A 19124-nucleotide genomic window follows, 5' to 3' on the forward strand; every position below is an offset into this window, starting at 1 on the left:
AGGAAATAAATCACATTTCATCCAACTTTAGGCAGGAAAAGCAGGGATTCGCCGCCTGCCTCATTTTCTTTCTCTTCCCAGAACAATCATTAAACTTTTCCCATGCTCAGCCACCCTTTTCCCCCAAAAAAAGAAAAAAAATCTTCATTATGCTTACTACTCATTGGACCTGATTTTTCTCATCCATGAAATGATTATTGTCAGGATTTAGGAATATGCCTTTCCTAAGAGTTGCATTAACCACTTCACGCAATGAGGAATCATTTTGAAAAACCTAAGAATAATTCTTAAGTGACACAATATGTCACTTAATATTCCCCATTGAAACATGCTGCATCTGAAACTCCCTTAGAAAAATACAATAAATAATGAGGTACTATGACATGTTCAAAAGCTGAGAAAACTCCAGTTTGGGAGATTTGCATCATGGGCACTTTTTCCCCACCTCCCTACCCCGACTAGGTTTTGTTGTTACTGGATTGAAAGAAAATAGACCTTCGGAGAGTGAATGCAAATTCTAAGGAAAAGAAATGTCATCATAGGGCATCCTTTCTATCTTAACTTTATAAATATAAGTTAATGGCAAATAGCAAGGTGCCAAACAAAATAAAGAATAAAATTCGTAAGAAAGTCAAGGGGAATAGTACAAATTCTGCTTCACTGCTGAAAAATAATAGCTCTCACTTTGTTAATGAATAGAGACTCCCATTCTTCTTTCCTATCTCTAGGCTTGAATAGCAAGTCCAAGTAACTATTTTCAGATGTAATCTCTTAAGCACAAATTATTTAAACTCAGAGATCTTTGTCAGTTGTGTTCAATGGTGTATTCTATATGCCTGGATGAGTTCCTGTTATGTAGTAAGCATTCAATAAGTATGTTGTATGACTAGAGAAATACGTTGAATGAAGAGATAATTAAGTAAAAATCACTATCAGATGAATTTATATGTTTTATGGCACCTCTCTTCATACTCACCAATGACCTCAGCTTCCAAAGTTGTTCTCAGTTTCATGTTTGGGGAAAAGGGGATCGCGAACAAGAGACAGGCAGAGAGAGAGAGAGAATGAATTTTGTGAATAGTCTAGCAGGCTCTGTGTGGTTGTATAAAGTGATGGAAAGAGGACCACTGAAATAAAATTTTGGAGAGCTTGGACTAAACTATAGCTGTGCCATACTTGTACAATTTTGAGCAAATCATTTAAACTCTCTAGACCATGTTATGTCACCAGGGAAGTGAAATAGATGATTGCTTAAATCCCTTCCAACTCTGCCATTTTATGATTATATGATACCGGATTTGGAGGAGAGGATTAGGGAAACAGAAAGAAGGCACGGGGCATGACATGGGAGAGGAGGGAGTTCAGAGAGAATGAGGAGGGAGTTAAAGGAGATCTGAGAATTAGGGCAGCGAGGTAAAAGTAGAAATGTCATTGCAGTTAGATGCAGAAGACTTCTCACTACTGGGCATGTCTTTGAATTTAAGTTTGCTGTTCATTCAGTCAATACTTGTTGAAAATCTATGTGGTGCCCTTGAGTTGGATTGGAAAGACAGGTAGGAATGTAGTAGTGTCTACAGCTCTCAAGGAGTTTACAATCTAAGCAAATACTGTTATAATGATGCATACTTGAAAGTTTAAAGTACAGTTTGTCTTTAAACAACATGGGTTTGAATTGCCCAGGTTCACTTATTTATGGATTTTCTTCAACCAAATGCAGATGGAAAATGCAATACTCATGGGTTGCAAAACCCACGTATACAGAGGACCAGCTATTGGTATAAGCAAGACCCAGTAGGGCTAAACAAAGCCCCAATTTGTGGCATTTGCCTATTTCTTCGGTGTAAATACTCCCAGCATGGTTGATTTCAAGCTGTGCATGTGACATCACTGAAGGTGATATTAAAAATAGATGCTCAGCACAGTACAAGCAGTCTGCTACACATAGTGTCAGAGGAGTGAGCCCCAGGTTCAACAGCACCACCTCACTCCCAGCTAGACAGTGGAATGAAAGTAAAGGCCATGGTTCATGGAAAACAACAACAACAACAACAAAACACACACACACACACACACACACACTTACTCAGCATTACTAATACAGATTATTGCCAACAAGCAATAATTTTTTTCATAATAAGGAAATTTGTACCTTTTGTTTCAGTCGATAAAGAAGGCCTCAAAAATCTCTTGGTTATGAATAAGAAAATGCCATTAATGTCTTCAGTGCCTGTGCATACCTTTCTAAATATCTACTTTGAAACAAGTTATTGTCCACTGCTCCACATCCTTACTCTCAGTACAGCTCAGTCAGCAAGTTCTATAAATGTTGCCATCTTTTCTTCTCCCAGTTTCTTTTTACTGCCCAAGTTCTCATTTGAGACCTTATGATTGTTCATCGGAATCTTTGTAACGGCCACATAACTGATATATCTAATTTAACCACACATATACAACTCCCAAATTAGTCCTCTAGTACCAATTATGTTGTCATTTCCAGAAAGATAGACCACTCCCCTATCTCACCACGATAGCCCAAAGAATATGCTACTGCAAGCAACAGAATTGCACTTGGGCTAACTTAAGCAAAAAGTAAGTTTGCTGAAAGGATATTGGATTGCTCCAAAATTTGGAAGTAAGGCTAAGAACCCAAACCAAGGACATGAGCAGGAAGCAAGTGAGGTTGACAACATTCAAGGGTAAGGCTGGCTAATACCAGTGCCTTCAAGTAATAGCTTTGGAAACTGAGCTATCTACCCCTCTGACATCTCTGTGAATAATCTCGAATACTCCCTATGCCATTCCTCCGAAATTGAAAGTGCCGGTTGGAGCGTACCATTTCCAATCCCAAGTCATATTTCCACACTTCAAAGTCACATTAAGTTACTCTATCATCTTTATTTACACAACATGCATCTCTGGATGATAGCAATTCTTACTCTCATTTTATCAGAATTAAGCTTGAAAGTTCCGCAACATTTGTGCCAAATTATAACATTAACCAGCAACAATAAACCCTCTATGTATACTTTCGTGTTGTATAATATAGAGCAAATGGGCCAGGCGCGGTGGCTCACGCCTGTAATCCCAGCATTTTGGGAGGCCGAGGTGGGTGGATCACGAGGTCAGGAGATCGAGACCATCCTGGCTAACACGGTGAAACCCCGTCTCTACTAAAAAATACAAAAAAATTAGCTGGGCGAGGTGGCGGGCGCCTGTAGTCCCAGCTACGTGGGAGGCTGAGGCAGGAGAATGGCGTGAACCCTGGGGGACGGAGCCTGCAGTGAGCTGAGATCACGCCACTGCACTCCAGCCTGGGTGAAAGAGTGAGACTCCTTCTCAAAAAAAAAAAAAATATATATATATATATATATATATATACAGAGAGAGAGAGAGAGAGCAAATGGAAGGGAAATTAATCAAAATACATAAACTCATGCAAGTTATAAAGAGGAGAAAAATGCTTAGTGGTTAATTGCCTACTAAATAAGTTTCTTATTCTTTAGTACACCTACTGACTTGTCTGTCTCTGTCTATAAAATGATCCCTTCAAACAGGATCGTTTGTCTTTCTCAAGTCATTACCCATATCCCCTCATCTCCATGATTTTAGTCGTACCACTTCTCTGGCTAAGAAAGCACAGGCCTTTATCTCCTCTTGTGTAAATCCTCCTCCAATTTCAGGGGCAGAGCGAAAGCTGCTTTCTTCGTGAATTTATCCTTAATCCTCCCCACAGGAAACCACGCTCTGAGATTGTCTTAGTCTTAACTTTGCAGTTCTTCTGTAGTATATTTTAGAAGGTATTGTTGATATCTATAGCTTTGTCATTTTTAGTTCCTCCTCATTGAACAATCCACATTGTCATTTTTTTTTTGATTTGGCAAGAATGAGTGATCTTTAACTTCAAAGTTGATTGAGAAAAATGTAAAATAAATTTCAAGTCAATATATAAGAGTAGGTATGTATTGTATATAACAATTGTAGATAAATTATTTAAAGCTTGATTTTAATAAAAGTGTCATTTTTATGATTTTGGTTCAGTTAGTGATTCATAAGGCCTCTTTTTAAAATGAATAGTGATAAATGTATAAAAGCCAAAAGGAAATGATTACCAGGCAATCCTGATTCACTTATTGGATTATAGAATATTACTAGATTTTAAATCTGTTATTGTGGGTCATGAAGCGCTTACTGTTTGTCAAAAGATGGGTTAATTCCTTTTTGCTCCTAGAAGGGATATTAGATTTGAAGGCAAAAACACTAGAGCCAGAAAATGCCATTAAATGCTAATACCAGGCAGGCTTAAGGGAGTAAAACCTGGATTCCCTGCTTGGCAGCCTTTGGAGGAGTCTGCCTGTTATAGTAGGAGGTGGTTCTTACTTGGTTGCCTGCTGATCATCAGGCTGGAAGGAATTTTGTTGAATTAGGAGGAAGAACTCCAAATGACAACCATGGAAAAATCACTCTTAGTGTGAACTATATTCCATTAGCTTGAATTTCACAAGTATCTTATCCAGAACTCAAAGATGAAACACAAATCACTGTCCCAACACTCTGTCTTAAAGATGAAGGCTTTTATTTGAACGATGACATTGGCCACATAAACACATATGCATTAATATATATGTAACATATATATATAAAATAAAACATAACATGGTAACTTAGTCGTTTCACAACCATATGGAAACAATAATCAATTCCTAAATTCCTGGTCACTTTTGGAAATTATAACCTTTGCTGACTCTTATTTTCACTCAGAAAAGCTCAGCATCCAATTGTTTTACCAGGCCAAGTATGTCAGAGAGATTCTGTGGGCTTTTCACAGCCAGGGTCAGTCTGGCCCTGTTTTGTTCTCTTGGGCTATGAGAGGCTACTTTTATTACGATTTTTCTGATTCCTTGGAACACATATGTTGTTTGCTGGAAAGCATCCAGACTTTATAAAAACATGTTCATTTGTTGCCTAAGAAATAGGATAATGCAACACTGTTTTACTTAATAGTCTAAGTTTTAAGAAAATATTTTTTTTTTCAAATAGAAAAACAAGAGGCTTTCCCAGAATGACCAGTTTTTGTTCTGTTTTGTTTTGTTTTGCAGTAGCATCTTATTGATGTGTAAGAATATTTCACCCAGAAAGGACCAGTTGCTATTTGTAGAAATAGCTGAAAATGAGGGCCTGGGTGGGATTCATGTTTCAACAAAGAGTGACTGTGTATACATATATGAGTTTTCATTTTTCACCAATGTAAAGTTGCTCAAAATAGAAAGCACGGGATTAGAGAAATAACCAGGTTCCGGGTACAGTGGCTCACGCCTGTAATTCCAGCACTTTGGAAGGCTGGTATTTGAGACCACCCTGACCACCATGGTGAAGTCCCGTCTCTACTAAAAATACAAAAATTAGCTAAATGTGGCACACGCCTGTAATCTCAACTACTTGGGAAGATGAGGCAGAAGAATTGCTTGAACCCAGGAGGTGGAGGTTGCAGTGAGCTGAGATCATGTCACTGCACTCCAGCCTGGGGGATAGAAAATAGGTGACAAGCTCATGGCTGGGTTTTGTTTTGTTTTTTTTTTTTTCCACAGTACACATGATTGACCAATTTAAAGACCAGTCCAAGAACCAAAATATCTAGACCTTGTGTTTTGCCCTTCCTTCCTCTTCTGATGGTAATGTAACTCATGTTATGCCAGTCAGATGTGCACCCTGTGGGTTTCCATATATACATCTTTTAGCTCACATCTTCATACTTGAGCCATCCTGTTCTGACCAACAATCTCCAAGAACACGTATTACATATATGGGACAAGATAACTCAACACACTGTTCTGACCAACAGTCTCCAAGAACACGTGTTATATAATGGGGCAAGATAACCCAACACTACTTAATCTAATCACATTTAGTTGTTTCTATTAGGAAGGCAGAAATTCATGTAAACTTCTTTCTTTTATAAAATAGTGGTACAGTCGTATACAATGCTCTAAACTTTAGGTTAAGCTACTCATTCACATTCCTCAAAAGTTACTCTTTCGTTAAACATAGCTATTTTTGTGTTTTTCTTCAGTGCCCATCACTGTTAACTGGAAGTTATGGTATCACAGCCACTTGTTCTATTTGATTGCATCGTAGAGTAGTTGAGATATTGCACCTGGAAGGTCTCTAATAGACAATTGTAGAATAATAGCTGACTCTTGAGTGGTCTTCTCTAATGCCCATCTCACTAAATGATTTGTCTCTCATTTGACCTTTCTAAGACAGATAAAATTGTTGTTTCCAAAGTGCATGTGAAATTTGACACTCTTCCTTCACTGATAGATTGTCTAAAACTCCTAGAATTTTTTTTATTGTATATATTTACAGTATATGAGAGATGGCTTCTAACTCTCCATTCTCAGCCTTTTATACTAAGAGAAAGATCTGATTATGTATTGGTACCAAAGCACCTGCTCATAATTTCTGTAAGTAACAGCTTTCCACTTATAGGACCAGTGATGACTTTCTGTTTCTCAGCCCTATATCAGCTAGCCAAGAATATAATGCATGTTCTATCATCTGATATATTCATTATTTCCTCTGTAATTTTAGGGTTTTATGGGGAAGAACGTGAGCATAGGTGAGTCTGAATCAGGTGTCAGTTTGTTGAATACCAACCAAAAACGGTAGACTTAACCCTGTAAGGCGTTGGAGAACCATTTTTGAGCAGAGTTCTTCCTTCGGGAAATGTGTGCTGGAAGAAATGTGAACATTGAATTAAAAGAGGAATGTATTTAATAATACTGGGCCTAAAGTTAGAAGTCAAAAGTTGAGGATTTGGGGAATGCTTTAGCTATTAAATAAACTTGCAGTCAATATGAGCTAGAGCTATCAGTGAGCAACAGCGTTAAATTAGGCCAAGTACACAACCTCATCCAACATTGCATATAATTGCGGCCACACTAACACAGATATGTCATACTGGGAACTATAGCACCATATGGAAATGATTAAACAGGAATGAATCTGTAATCCACAGGGGTCCTTCTGGGTTGCAGGCCTCATGGCAGGAAAAAAATGGCCAGCAACCACACTCCCTTTTTATATTTTTAATATATTCTGTCACTTTTACCTACGTTTTAGATTATTGGGGGTTATACGAATGCAGCAAATTCATCATGTATGCAATTTCAGCCATTTGCAGTGGTATCACTATTTTTGGTTATGGAGGAATTCTTTATAATCCTGGCAAATATTGATGTTGGGTAAAAGAGATAACTCTTTTGGGGCCTCTTAAGACATTCTGTTTCTTCAGATCTTATTTTCTTTCAAATCTGCAGCCTCTGTATGTGCTGGAGGAAAGGAAGAACTCTGATAATAGGGTTTTCACTTCTCCACCTCAATCTCATGTTTCCTCTGAATGACATTGCCCATCATCCACTGCCCAGCTATCTTCTCCAAAACTCCTCTATTATTAGTGAGTAGCTTCCTGCTTTCAGGTAACCTGCCTCTGGATGTGTGTACATGCATGCACACATCTTTGTACAAATCACGTATACATACATAAGTGCATTTATGTTTGTGTTAAGTCTGAATTTTTTCCAGCTCCCTCCTATGTTGATTTTATTTAGCTTTGGCCTCGACTAGCTGCAGTTATTCACTTTGAAAATAATTATCATTTTGTACTTGGCATCTCTTCTCAGGTACTTGTTAGCTTCCATATTGGACATAAGTTCTGGAAAGTTCTCTGTTTTCTTCACTCTTGTCTCTCTGTCTGGCTTTTGACATTTTGGTCATGGCCAAACAAGCCTTCCTGATTCCTTATACTACACACATTCTGTGTACTTTCCCACGCATGCCAGGACTCTCTGAGTCTTTAGTCAAATAGAGGTCATGTTCCATCTTTCTAGGAATATTTAAGCTATTAAATATATGGAAATGAAATAAGATCAAATTATTCTTTTCTCTTTCCCCATTACAGAGGATGATTTTTTAAACTGAAAAAGAAATTAATATTTGTGTACTTTATGAAGGGCTCTTATGGAGACATAAGCACAAAGTTATAATTCAGAATAACCTCAAAACAAGAGTACTTATAATTGCAGCTACTAAATTTTAATAGTTTCCTCCCTCATAGTTTTTTTGTAATCTTTTTGAATGCTGTTAATAAAATGCCTGCCAGAGACAGTTACCCATTTGTAACAGGTGTATTATATTTTACAATGAGCATTTTTACTGTCTATATCACTGAGTATGACAATGTTTGGCAACAACATCATTTCTGCCCTTTAAAACTGAAGTTCTACTTGCATATCATTTTTTCTTTCAAAACAGACAATTTTCCTTTTCTCTAAACATATTAATCATAAAGGTAAAAATCTATCAGATTATCCTTGGGCAGTTTAAGCTTTTATGGAACTTGTATGAAATTCGTGAGAACATTTCATTGAATTTCACTGCAAATTATCAGTGTGACATAATTTTTATTGCTATAAGAAATATGTTTCTGGCTGGGCGCGGTGGCTCACGTCTGTAATCCCAGCACTTTGGAAGCCTGAGGGGGGCGGATCACGAGGTCAGCAGATCAAGACCATCCTGGCTGAAACAGTGAAACCCCGTCTCTACTAAAAATACAAAAAATTAGCCGGGCATGGTGGTGGGCTCCTGTAGTCCCAGCTACTCGGGAGGCTGAGGCAGGAGAATGGCGTGAACCCGGGAGGTGGAGATTGCAGTGAGCCGAGATCATGCCACTGCACTCCAGCCTGGGCGACAGAGCAAGACTCTGTCTCAAAAAAAAAAAAAAAAAAAAAGATATATGTTTCTACTGCTGTGCAAACATTAAATGAACAATGAAACTTAACGTCTTGTGGGAGGACAAAGAAACACCTACAATATCAGGAACTGGAACTGTCTGCATAGCACAAAGTAAAGTGGAGTATGGTAATCAGAGAGATGTCTTGGTTACTAGGAATGTCGAACTTCCTAAATGCCAGTTCCTAAATCCCTTATCCTAGGTGTTTTTTTTTTTCTTAAATATTTTCCTTTCATCTCTTTTAAGATCTAGTAGAAAACAAAAATGGCAGGTTTATTCTTTTTTTTTTTTTTTTTTTTTTTTTAGACAGAGTCTTGCTCTGTCACCCAGGCTGGAGTGCAGTGGCGCAATCTCAGCTCACTGCAAGCTCCGCCTCCCGGGTTCACGCCATTCTCCTTCCTCAGCCTCTCCGAGTAGCTGGGACTACAGGCGCCCGCCACCACGCCCGGCTAATTTTTTTGTATTTTTACTAGAGACGGAGTTTCATCGTGGTCTCGAACTCCTGAACTCGTGATCCGCCCGCCTCGGCCTCCCAAAGTGCTGGGATTACAAGCGTGAGCCACTGCGCCCGGCAGGATTATTCTTTTAAATATATATACATGTATATACAACATCATCTGCAAAAGTCCTTTATGTAAAATCACATAAAACTTCTGAAGCAATTGGTAAAGACCCGTAGGATGCATATGAAATAAATGACAGAGTTCTTTACTTAATTATAAGTTTATATTCAAATATATTCGAAAATTTATTTTTTAAAGGCCTTTCCAATTTCTATATTGTTGATCTATCCTTTTACTACTTATGATTTATTCCATGGAAATAGTCAATGAAAGCATTCTTCACTTCATCCGTTTTGATTATCTAACTCTGTATTAATTATCAAGAAAAGTAAAATTACTATTTAGACCATTGATGTATTATTCATCAGTGTAAGAAGTATTGATTCAACACATATCTCATGCCGTTTACTCTGTTGGGCATTAGGATGTCAGTGTATTCTCAAAGAGATGTTAAAGCTTGTCCAGTATGATTTGGAGTGTCCAAGCTCTATTTGAAGTCACAATTTTGAGCAAAACATCAGTAAAGACCTGGTGAAGATGCTGTTGTAGTGATGCAATTACAATTTCCTGACAAAGCACAAGTATAGCTTTGACTGTGGGATTTTCTGTTGTTTCAGAATCCTTTTTCTCAAAACTAATTTGTACACTGATTCCCTAAATTCTAAAGCAACATTTCTTATTTATTCTTGTATGTAGAGATGGAGTCTTGCTCTGTCGCCCAGGCTGGAATGCAATGGCGTGATCTCTGCTCACTGCAACCTCCACCTCCTGGGTTACAGTGATTCTCTCACCTCAGCCTTCCAAGTAGCTGGGATTACAGGCACCCACTACCATGCCTGACTAATTTTTGTATTTTTAGTAGAGATAGGGTTTCACCACGCTGGCCAGGCTGATCTTGAACTGCTGATCTCAAGTCATCCACCCGCCTTGGCCTCCCAAAGTGCCAGGATTACAGGCATGAGCCACCGCACCCGGCCTAAAGCAACATTTCTTAACCTGTTTTCTGCTGAAACCCATGCTAGCTGATGTTTATGTGCTTGTCACATTACTTGCACAATAAAGACAAGGGTAAACATTTTGTTGTACATTTTAAGCGTTGGATTACTGAATATTAAAATGGATTTGGAAAAATTAAAAAATTAAAATTCTAACAGAAAAGTATCAAATATGATGTACAGACTGAAACATAGGTTCTAAGGGATAGTGGTCCAAGAAAGATAGATAGATAGATAGATGGGTAGATAGATAGATAGATAGATAGATAGAAGATAGATAGCTCAATACCAATATTGGTATTTATATATACCAGTATTAGTGTGTATAAATAAAGTATGTGTATATATATATATGTAGCTGTATATATAGCTGTTACTCCACACCCTTGTTCCTTACTGAAGGAAGCATATTTGGTGGCATGCAAGTGAATGAGAGTAACTTTATTGCTGGTACAGCATTGAATCATATCCAATATACAAAGAATAAATCAGTTGCAAACAATGGCATGAGATACGCTTTACTGCTGATTCCAACACACTTGAAACTTGGGATCCTCCTTTTGAGAAACACTCCCTAAAGCATATAAACTAAGCTTTCATATAAGTCTCTTTGTTCTTCTCACCCCAGCGTTAGGTCTGTATAATACCCCTAATCAGATGTAGCTTGAAAACTGTTGACTTAACAAAACATAAACAAACAAACACCCCTAAGATATATAATGAGTCATCTTGTCAAAATTAATCAACACTTTTTTGGAATGTTTTTATTTTCTCATCTGTTTCCCCCCATCACAGTCATCAACATTTCTGAGTGCCCATCTACATTTCTTTTGTACATCCCTTTATCCTTTCTGATGGTACTCTTTGGGATATATGCAAACGGCACTATCAACACAGAATGCGCTATTTTCGTTTGCTTTCTTGATCTAAGTTTTATTTTTGCTCTGAGCGTGTTAGACTCTTCTACACAGTAATTGTCACACATAATGAACAACAACATGAATTTCCAAGGAAGCTAACTACTGTCGGGACAAGTCTTACAAGATTTCCCTTGCATGGTCACTGGCCTTACACCTCAATGCCATTGGTTTTAAGCAACCTGACCAAGCAGCTCACTGGGCATAGTAAGAAATGCACCAATGTGTTTGATCAAGGCACAGTACATTTATCAAAATGTTATGCATTTACTTGCTGAATTGCTACATTCTCAAATAAATTTGGAGAAATTAGAACAGAAATTTTAAGAGAAAATCATCAAACATGAGGTGTTGGTTACAATGTAGGTTCTAAGGAATATTGGTGGTGATATATATGTATATATTTTATATATATTGTATATGTATATATACATATTTTATATATGCATATATTTTATATAATATATGTACATATGCATATTTTGTATATGTATATATTTTATATAACATATATAGGTGGTGGGATATCTATCTGTAGATCTGTCTATAGATCTGCCTATGCCTTTGCAGGGATGTTCCTGAGAGAATTTCTAAGAAATCTCTGATTTGGAGTGTGCCTCAAAGTCAGCTTCCCAGGGAGCCTGACTTATAACACCCTCCAAACATAAAAATGAATCTAGTTTAAATTAAATCTCCTCTGAATTGCTCCTCAAATTTTCATAAGACAGATCAATAGATATCTCACCACCAATATTTTATTTTTATATATCAAAATTAATACATGTATATATGCAGTGTATGTGTGTGTCTGTGTGTGTGTATGTGTATACTTTATATTCTACAGCAGTTTTAGGTTCACAGCAGAACTGAGAAGAAAATTTCCCATATACTCCCTGCCCCCACCCTCATAGTCTTCCCCGCTATTAACATTCTGCACCAGAGTGGAACATTTGTTACAATCAATGAGATGAGCCTACTTTGGCACATTGTTGTCACCCAAAGTCCACGCAGGTGCAATAAGAGGCACAGCCGATACCACGGGGAGCTCTGGAGCTGCAATGGCTCTTCATAGATGCCCTACACTGAGGCATAGGGCCTGGGCCATCTTATCTCCAACTCACCGGTCAATGAATGGAGCTGTTCCCAGGAGGAGGTGTAACTCTGGAGGGCAATTCCTGGGGCCTGACTCAACCATGAGCTGTCATCTGGCAACCTCCCAGCAGCTGGGGGAATGGACACCTTGATGTGGACGGAGAAAGCTGGGCAGTACAAGCCAGTATCCATTATATGCAGGACAAGCCCAATGGCGTCCTTGAAAAGAAGGGCCTAGAACAAGTGATTTCTGAGTACCATTCAATAAAAAAATTTCTGCATTTAATGCAGTGCCTACCACCGAAAGGAGAAGATTTTATTTTTGCATATCCACAATAAGGAAAAATATAAAGACACACACACACACACACACACACACACACACACAGAGTTCTGAATAGGAACTGGGAAACATAAAAGTCTCTGTTTTTGAATAGAGAACATTATTTTCCTCATTTTTTAAAAAGAAAAGGTTAATACTTAGCTAAGTCATAGATATATTACTAAAGTTGGTTCTAGATTCTCGTTATATGCAAAGAATTTGCTAAATCTTTTCAACCTTTGGTGGGCTCATAAAGATGAAAGTTTTATGCATAAAATACTTTAAAAAAAATTTTCTGTCCTTTAAGTGTGAGATTAATCTAATGGAGAGATTGCAGAGAAACTATTTATTTGACCATGGTCAAGTACCAGAAGAGCTATATATAAAAGTATAAAGATTTAAATCCAATTTGCTTTCAAAGTTTGAATTTATAATTTGTACGTTGGAACATTGCAATTTTATATGCTGCTGTGATCTCAGGCAGTTAGATTAAAACATGACAGTGATGTCTCCAAGTCATACATTTATCTCTCTCCTACTTGAATATACTGATTTCCACAAACATAGGCTCCCTAAGCACAGCCACATATATCTCAGATACATGGCTTTGGTCATAGGGTCAGAGTCTAAATACCCTCTAGATACATCTTCACTACTGGTTTAGTGAGGAGGGAGAGGGACTTTCAAATCTCATTTTTTAAATGAATTTGCTATAACATCTTTACATATAATACAAATTATTCTCATACAACCCATAAATAAAAATACTTTAAAATGTCAAGAAAACAAACCATTCCTGAACTAGCCTCCATTGCTACCTGGCTCTATATTTTCCCTTAATATATTGATGAGTCCCTCATTAACTAGCACAGAGACAGTACAAAGTGTAAGAAGCATCCCACTAATCACCAATTAGTTCGGTTCTGTATATTCACATACATTCTCTGATCTTTAGAAACATGAGATAGTCAACACTCAACAGTCAGCCTGTGCTTTAAGTTTGACTTAATGTAGACTCAAACCTTTGCTGCAGAAAAGTTTCATGTAACAAAAGTTTATTACAATAGCGTTGAGTCTTTGGATATGTAAAATTTGTGGGCTTCAGTGTCTTCATTTGTAAAATGAGTTGGTTGGGTTTGAAGCAGGTTATCTTCAGGATTCCTAATGCAACATCTTAGATTACACTGTGATTTTTATCTAGCTTTAGATATGACAGCACATGGCCTTTGACCTGTAACCAAGATTCAAGGACAGAGTGCAGTGTGACAAAACCATAGCAGATCTCTATTTCTGTGGCCCAACCCTGGCCAGGGTCTCAAGAGCCAGATTCCCTGGGTGGAAGCCACTAAAAGACAGTAAATAAATGATATCTGATATTGTGACAGTTCCCTTAAATTCTAAAATTGTGAGTGCATCTTTCCAAAGTTTTTAATTTACTGTATGAAAGTATCTTTACACTTGAGCACAATCTGATTTAATGGTCCAATTGAAGGCATAGAAATCAAAATTTCTTCTTTAATTTGAAGGTATCAGTTTTCATGTCAATGATGCCTTTTAAAAAATACTGTACCGGTAAGAATGGCCATAATTAAAAAGTCAAAAAACAGTAGAAGTTGGCGCAGATGTGGTGAAAAGGGAACACTTTTACACTGCTGGTAGGAATGTAAATTAGTACAACCACTATGGAAAATAGTATGGAGATGCCTTAAAGAACTAAAAGTTGAACTACCGTTTGATCCAGCAATCTCACTACTGGGTATCTACCCCACAAAAAAGTCATTATATGAAAAGACACATCCTTATGCATGTTTATAGAAGCACAATTCACAGTTGCAAAGATATGGAACCAACCCAAATGCCCATCAATCAACAAGCTGATAAAGCAAATGTAGTATATATACATCATGGAACACTACTCAGCCATAAAAAGGGATGAAAAAATGTCTTTTGCAGCAACTAGGATGGAGCTGGAGGCCATTATTCTAAATGAAGTAAACCAGGAATGGAAAACTAAATATTGTATGTTCTCATGTATAAGTGGGAGCTAACCTGTGAGGATGCAAAGGCATAATAATGATGTAATGGACTGTGGGGACTCAAGGGGAAAGACTGGGTGTGTGGTGAGAGATAAAAGACTGTATATCGGGTACAGTGTACACTGCTCAGGTGATGGGTGCACAAAAATCTCAGAAATCACCACTAAAGAACTTATCAATGTAACCAAAAACCATCTGTTCCACCAAATTACTGAAATTAAAATAATTTTTTATGTTCCTGACATTATGATAAGGCATATTCTTGAATCAGGTTTGTAGGCATCATATTAATTCTAATTGGAAATTAATTTACTTCAATTAACAAAATTCATTTTATACAATAAGAAATGCAACCTGTAATGTCCCAATACTGGATGGAGGGAAACTCCCTAATGCCAAAATGACTTGACTTGCTCTCTTTTTTAGGTCCTGTCCCAGTGCAGCCACCACCCTGTGAAGCTGATCTGTTTTCTTGTATCTACACACTCCAATGTGTCCCTCTCTCAGGGAAATGTGATGGACATGAAGATTGCATAGACGGATCTGATGAAATGGATTGTCCTCTCAGCCCCACCCCTCCACTCTGTAGTAACATGGAGTTCCCGTGCTCTACAGACGAGTGTATCCCTTCCTTCCTGCTATGTGATGGAGTGCCCGACTGCCACTTTGATGAAGATGAGCTCATCTGCTGTGAGTTATTTTCACTAACTCAGTGTGTCAGGGAAGGAATGCTGCTTTAAAATGAGAAAGAAATGTGTTAGGGAGGATTTCCTCTTTTTCTATTGATTGGAATAGTTTCAGAAGGAATGGTACCAGTTCCTCCTTGTACCTCTGGTAGAATTCGGCTGTGAATCCATCAGGTCCTGGACTCTTTTTGGTTGGTAAGCTATTGATTAGTGCCACAATTTCAGAGCCTGTTATTGGTCTATTCAGAGATTCAACTTCCTCCTGGTTTAGTCTTGGGAGGGTGTATTTGTCGAGGAATTTATGCACTTCTTCTAGATTTTCTAGTTTATTTGCGTAGAGGTGTTTGTAGTATTCTCTGATGGTAGATTGTATTTCTGTGGGATCGGTGGTGATATCCCCTTTATCATTTTTTATTGCATCTATTTGATTCTTCTCTATTTTCTTCTTTATTAGTCTTGCTAGCAGTCTATCAGTTTTGTTGATCTTTTCAAAAAACCAACTCCTGGATTCATTAATTTTTTGAAGGGTTTTTTGTGTCTCTATTTCCTTCAGTTCTGCTCTGATTTTAGTTATTTCTTGCCTTCTGCTAGCTTTTGAATGTGTTTGCTCTTGCTTTTCTAGTTCTTTTAATTGTGATGTTAGGGTGTCAATTTTAGATCTTTCCTGCTTTCTCTTGTGGGCATTTAGTGCTATAAATTTCCCTCTACACACTGCTTTGAGAATTTTAGACCAATATCCTTGATGAACATTGATTTAAAAATCCTCAGTAAAATACTGGCAAACCGAATCCAGCAACACATCAAAAAGCTTATCCACCACGATCAAGTGGGCTTCATCCCTGGGATGCAAGGCTGGTTCAACATACGCAAATCAATAAATGTAATCCAGCATATAAACAGAACCAAAGACAAAAACCACATGATTATCTCAATAGATGCAGAAAAGGCCTTTGACAAAATTCAACAACGCTTCATGCTAAAAACTCTCAATAAATTAGGTATTGATGGGATGCATCTCAAAATACTAAGAGCTATCTATGACAAACCCACAGCCAATATCATACTGAGTGGGCAAAAACTGGAAGCATTCCCTCTGAAAACTGGCACAAGACAGGGATGCCCTCTCTCACCACTCCTATTCAACATAGTGTTGGAAGTTCTGGCCAGGGCAATCAGGCAGGAGAAGGAAATAAAGGGTATTCAATTAGGAAAAGAGGAAGTCAAACTGTCCCTGTTTGCAGATGACATGATTGTATATCTAGAAAACCCCATCGTCTCAGCCCAAAATCTCCTCAAGCTGATAAGCAACTTCAGCAAAGTCTCAGGATACAAAATCAATGTACAAAAATCACAAGCATTCTTGTACGCCAGTAACAGACAAACAGAGAGCCGAATCATGAGTGAACTCCCATTCACAATTGCTTCAAAGAGAATAAAATACCTAGGAATCCAACTTACAAGGGATGTGAAGGACCTCTTCAAGGAGAACTACAAACCACTGCTCAATGAAATAAAAGAGGATACAAACAAATGGAAGAACATTCCATGCTCATGGGTAGGAAGAGTCAATATCATGAAAATGGCCATACTACCCAAGGTAATTTATAGATTCAATGCCATCCCCATCAAGCTACCAATGACTTTCTTCACAGAATTGGAAAAAAACTAAAGTTCATATGGAACCAAAAAAGAACCCGCATCGCCAAGTCAATCCTAAGCCAAAAGAACAAAGCTGGAGGCATCACGCTACCTGACTTCAAACTGTACTACAAGGCTACAGTACCCAAAACAGCATGGTACTGGTACCAAAACAGAGACATAGATCAATGGAACAGAACAGAGCCCTCAGAAATAATGCCACATATCTACAACTGTCTGATCTTTGACAAACCTGACAAAAACAAGCAATGGGGAAAGGATTCCCTATTTAATAAATGGTGCTGGGAAAACTGGCTAGCCATATGTAGAAAGCTGAAACTGGATCCCTTCCTTTCACCTTATACAAAAATTAATTCAAGATGGATTAAAGACTTACATGCTAGACCTAAACCAGAAAAACCCTAGAAGAAAACCTAGGCAATACCATTCAGGACATAGGCATGGGCAAGGACTTCATATCTAAAATATCAAAAGCAATGGCAACAAAAGCCAAAATTGACAAATGGGATCTAATTAAACTAAAGAGCTTCTGCACAGCAAAAGAAACTACCATCAGAGTAAACAGGTAACCTACAAAATGGGAGAAAATTTTTGCAACCTACTCATCTGACAAATGGCTAATATCCAGAATCTACAATGAACTCAAACAAATTTACAAGAATAAACCAACAACCCCATCAAAAAGTGGACGAAGGACATGAACAGACACTTCTCAAAAGAAGACATTTATGCAGCCAAAAAACACATGAAAAAATACTCATCATCACTGGCCATCAGAGAAATGCAAATCAAAACCACAATGAGATACCATCTCACACCAGTTAGAATGGCCATCATTAAAAAGTCAGGAAACAACAGGTGCTGGAGAGGATGTGGAGAAATAGGAACACTTTTACACTGTTGGTGGGAGTGTAAACTAGTTCAACCATTGTGGAAGTCAGTGTGGTGATTCCTCAGGGATCTAGAACTAGAAATACCATTTGACCCAGCCATCCCATTACTGGGTATATACCCAAAGGACTATAAATCGTGCTGCTGTAAAGACACATGCACACGTATGTTTATTACGGCACTATTCACAATAGCAAAGACTTGGAACCAACCCAAATGTCCAACAACGATAGACTAGATTAAGAAAATGTGGCACATATACACCATGGAATACTATGCAGCCATAAAAAATGATGTGTTCATGTCCTTTTTAGGGACATGGATGAAACTGGAAACCATCATTCTCAGTAAACTATTGCAAGGACAAAAAACCAGACACCACATGTTCTCACTCATAGGTGGGAATTGAACAGTGAGAACACATGGACACAGGGAGTGGAACATCACACACTGGGGACTGTTGTGGGGTGGGGGGAGGGGGGAGGGATAGCATTTGATTTTTAGTATAATTAGCCAGTGTCAGGTAGGGAAGGAAAAATGTTAGGTAAGAAGTAATTACACACATTTTAAAGTGAGTACAAAATCATGGTGGTGTCCAAACGCCCCTAACATTTTATTTAGTTTTTTTTTTGCTTCCTTACTTATTTTATATTTTATATTTTGTTATATCATATTGTATTTTTGGATGAGTGCTGCAGTGATAGTAGTCCATAAACCACATGTTAATGAAAATACTTTTTGGAATAGTAAAAGGCAGTTTGAAATGTAACTATAAGAGGGGAACATTGAATGAGACTGGGTGCAGTGGCTCAGTCCTGTTATCCTATCACTTTGAAAGGCCGAGGTGGGAGGATCCCTTGGACCCAGGAGTTTAAGCCAGCCTGGGCAACATAGTGAGACCCCAGCTATACAAAAATAGCAATAATAATAATAACTGGGTGTGGTGGTGCATGACTCTAGTTCCAGCTACTCTGGAGGCTGAGGTGGAAGGATTGCTTGGGCACAGGAGTTTGAGGCTGCAGTGAACTATGATCGTGCCACTGTACCACTGCACTCCAGCCTGGGTGACAAAGTGAGACTCTGTCTCAAAAGAAAAGAAAAGAACAAAAGAAAGAGAGACAGAGAGAAGGAAGGAAGAGGCGAAGGGAGGAAGGGAGGGAAAGAGGAAGTAGGGG

At 38.0% G+C, this 19124-nt stretch overlaps 1 protein-coding gene across 1 annotated transcript in view; it reads left to right on the forward strand.

Annotated features, from left to right (window-relative positions):
• MALRD1 (MAM and LDL receptor class A domain containing 1) overlaps positions 1–19124 on the forward strand; it is a 695880-nt gene that overhangs the window by 534448 nt on the left and 142308 nt on the right. The window contains exon 34 of the mRNA XM_032166926.2: positions 15140–15403. Within this exon, the coding sequence (XP_032022817.1) occupies positions 15140–15403 (264 nt within the window). The remainder of the gene's footprint in view (positions 1–15139; positions 15404–19124) is intronic.

The sequence above is a fragment of the Hylobates moloch genome, unplaced genomic scaffold (genome assembly GCF_009828535.3).
Source record: "Hylobates moloch isolate HMO894 unplaced genomic scaffold, HMol_V3 SCAFFOLD_2, whole genome shotgun sequence".
Classification (NCBI taxonomy): Eukaryota; Metazoa; Chordata; class Mammalia; order Primates; family Hylobatidae; genus Hylobates; species Hylobates moloch.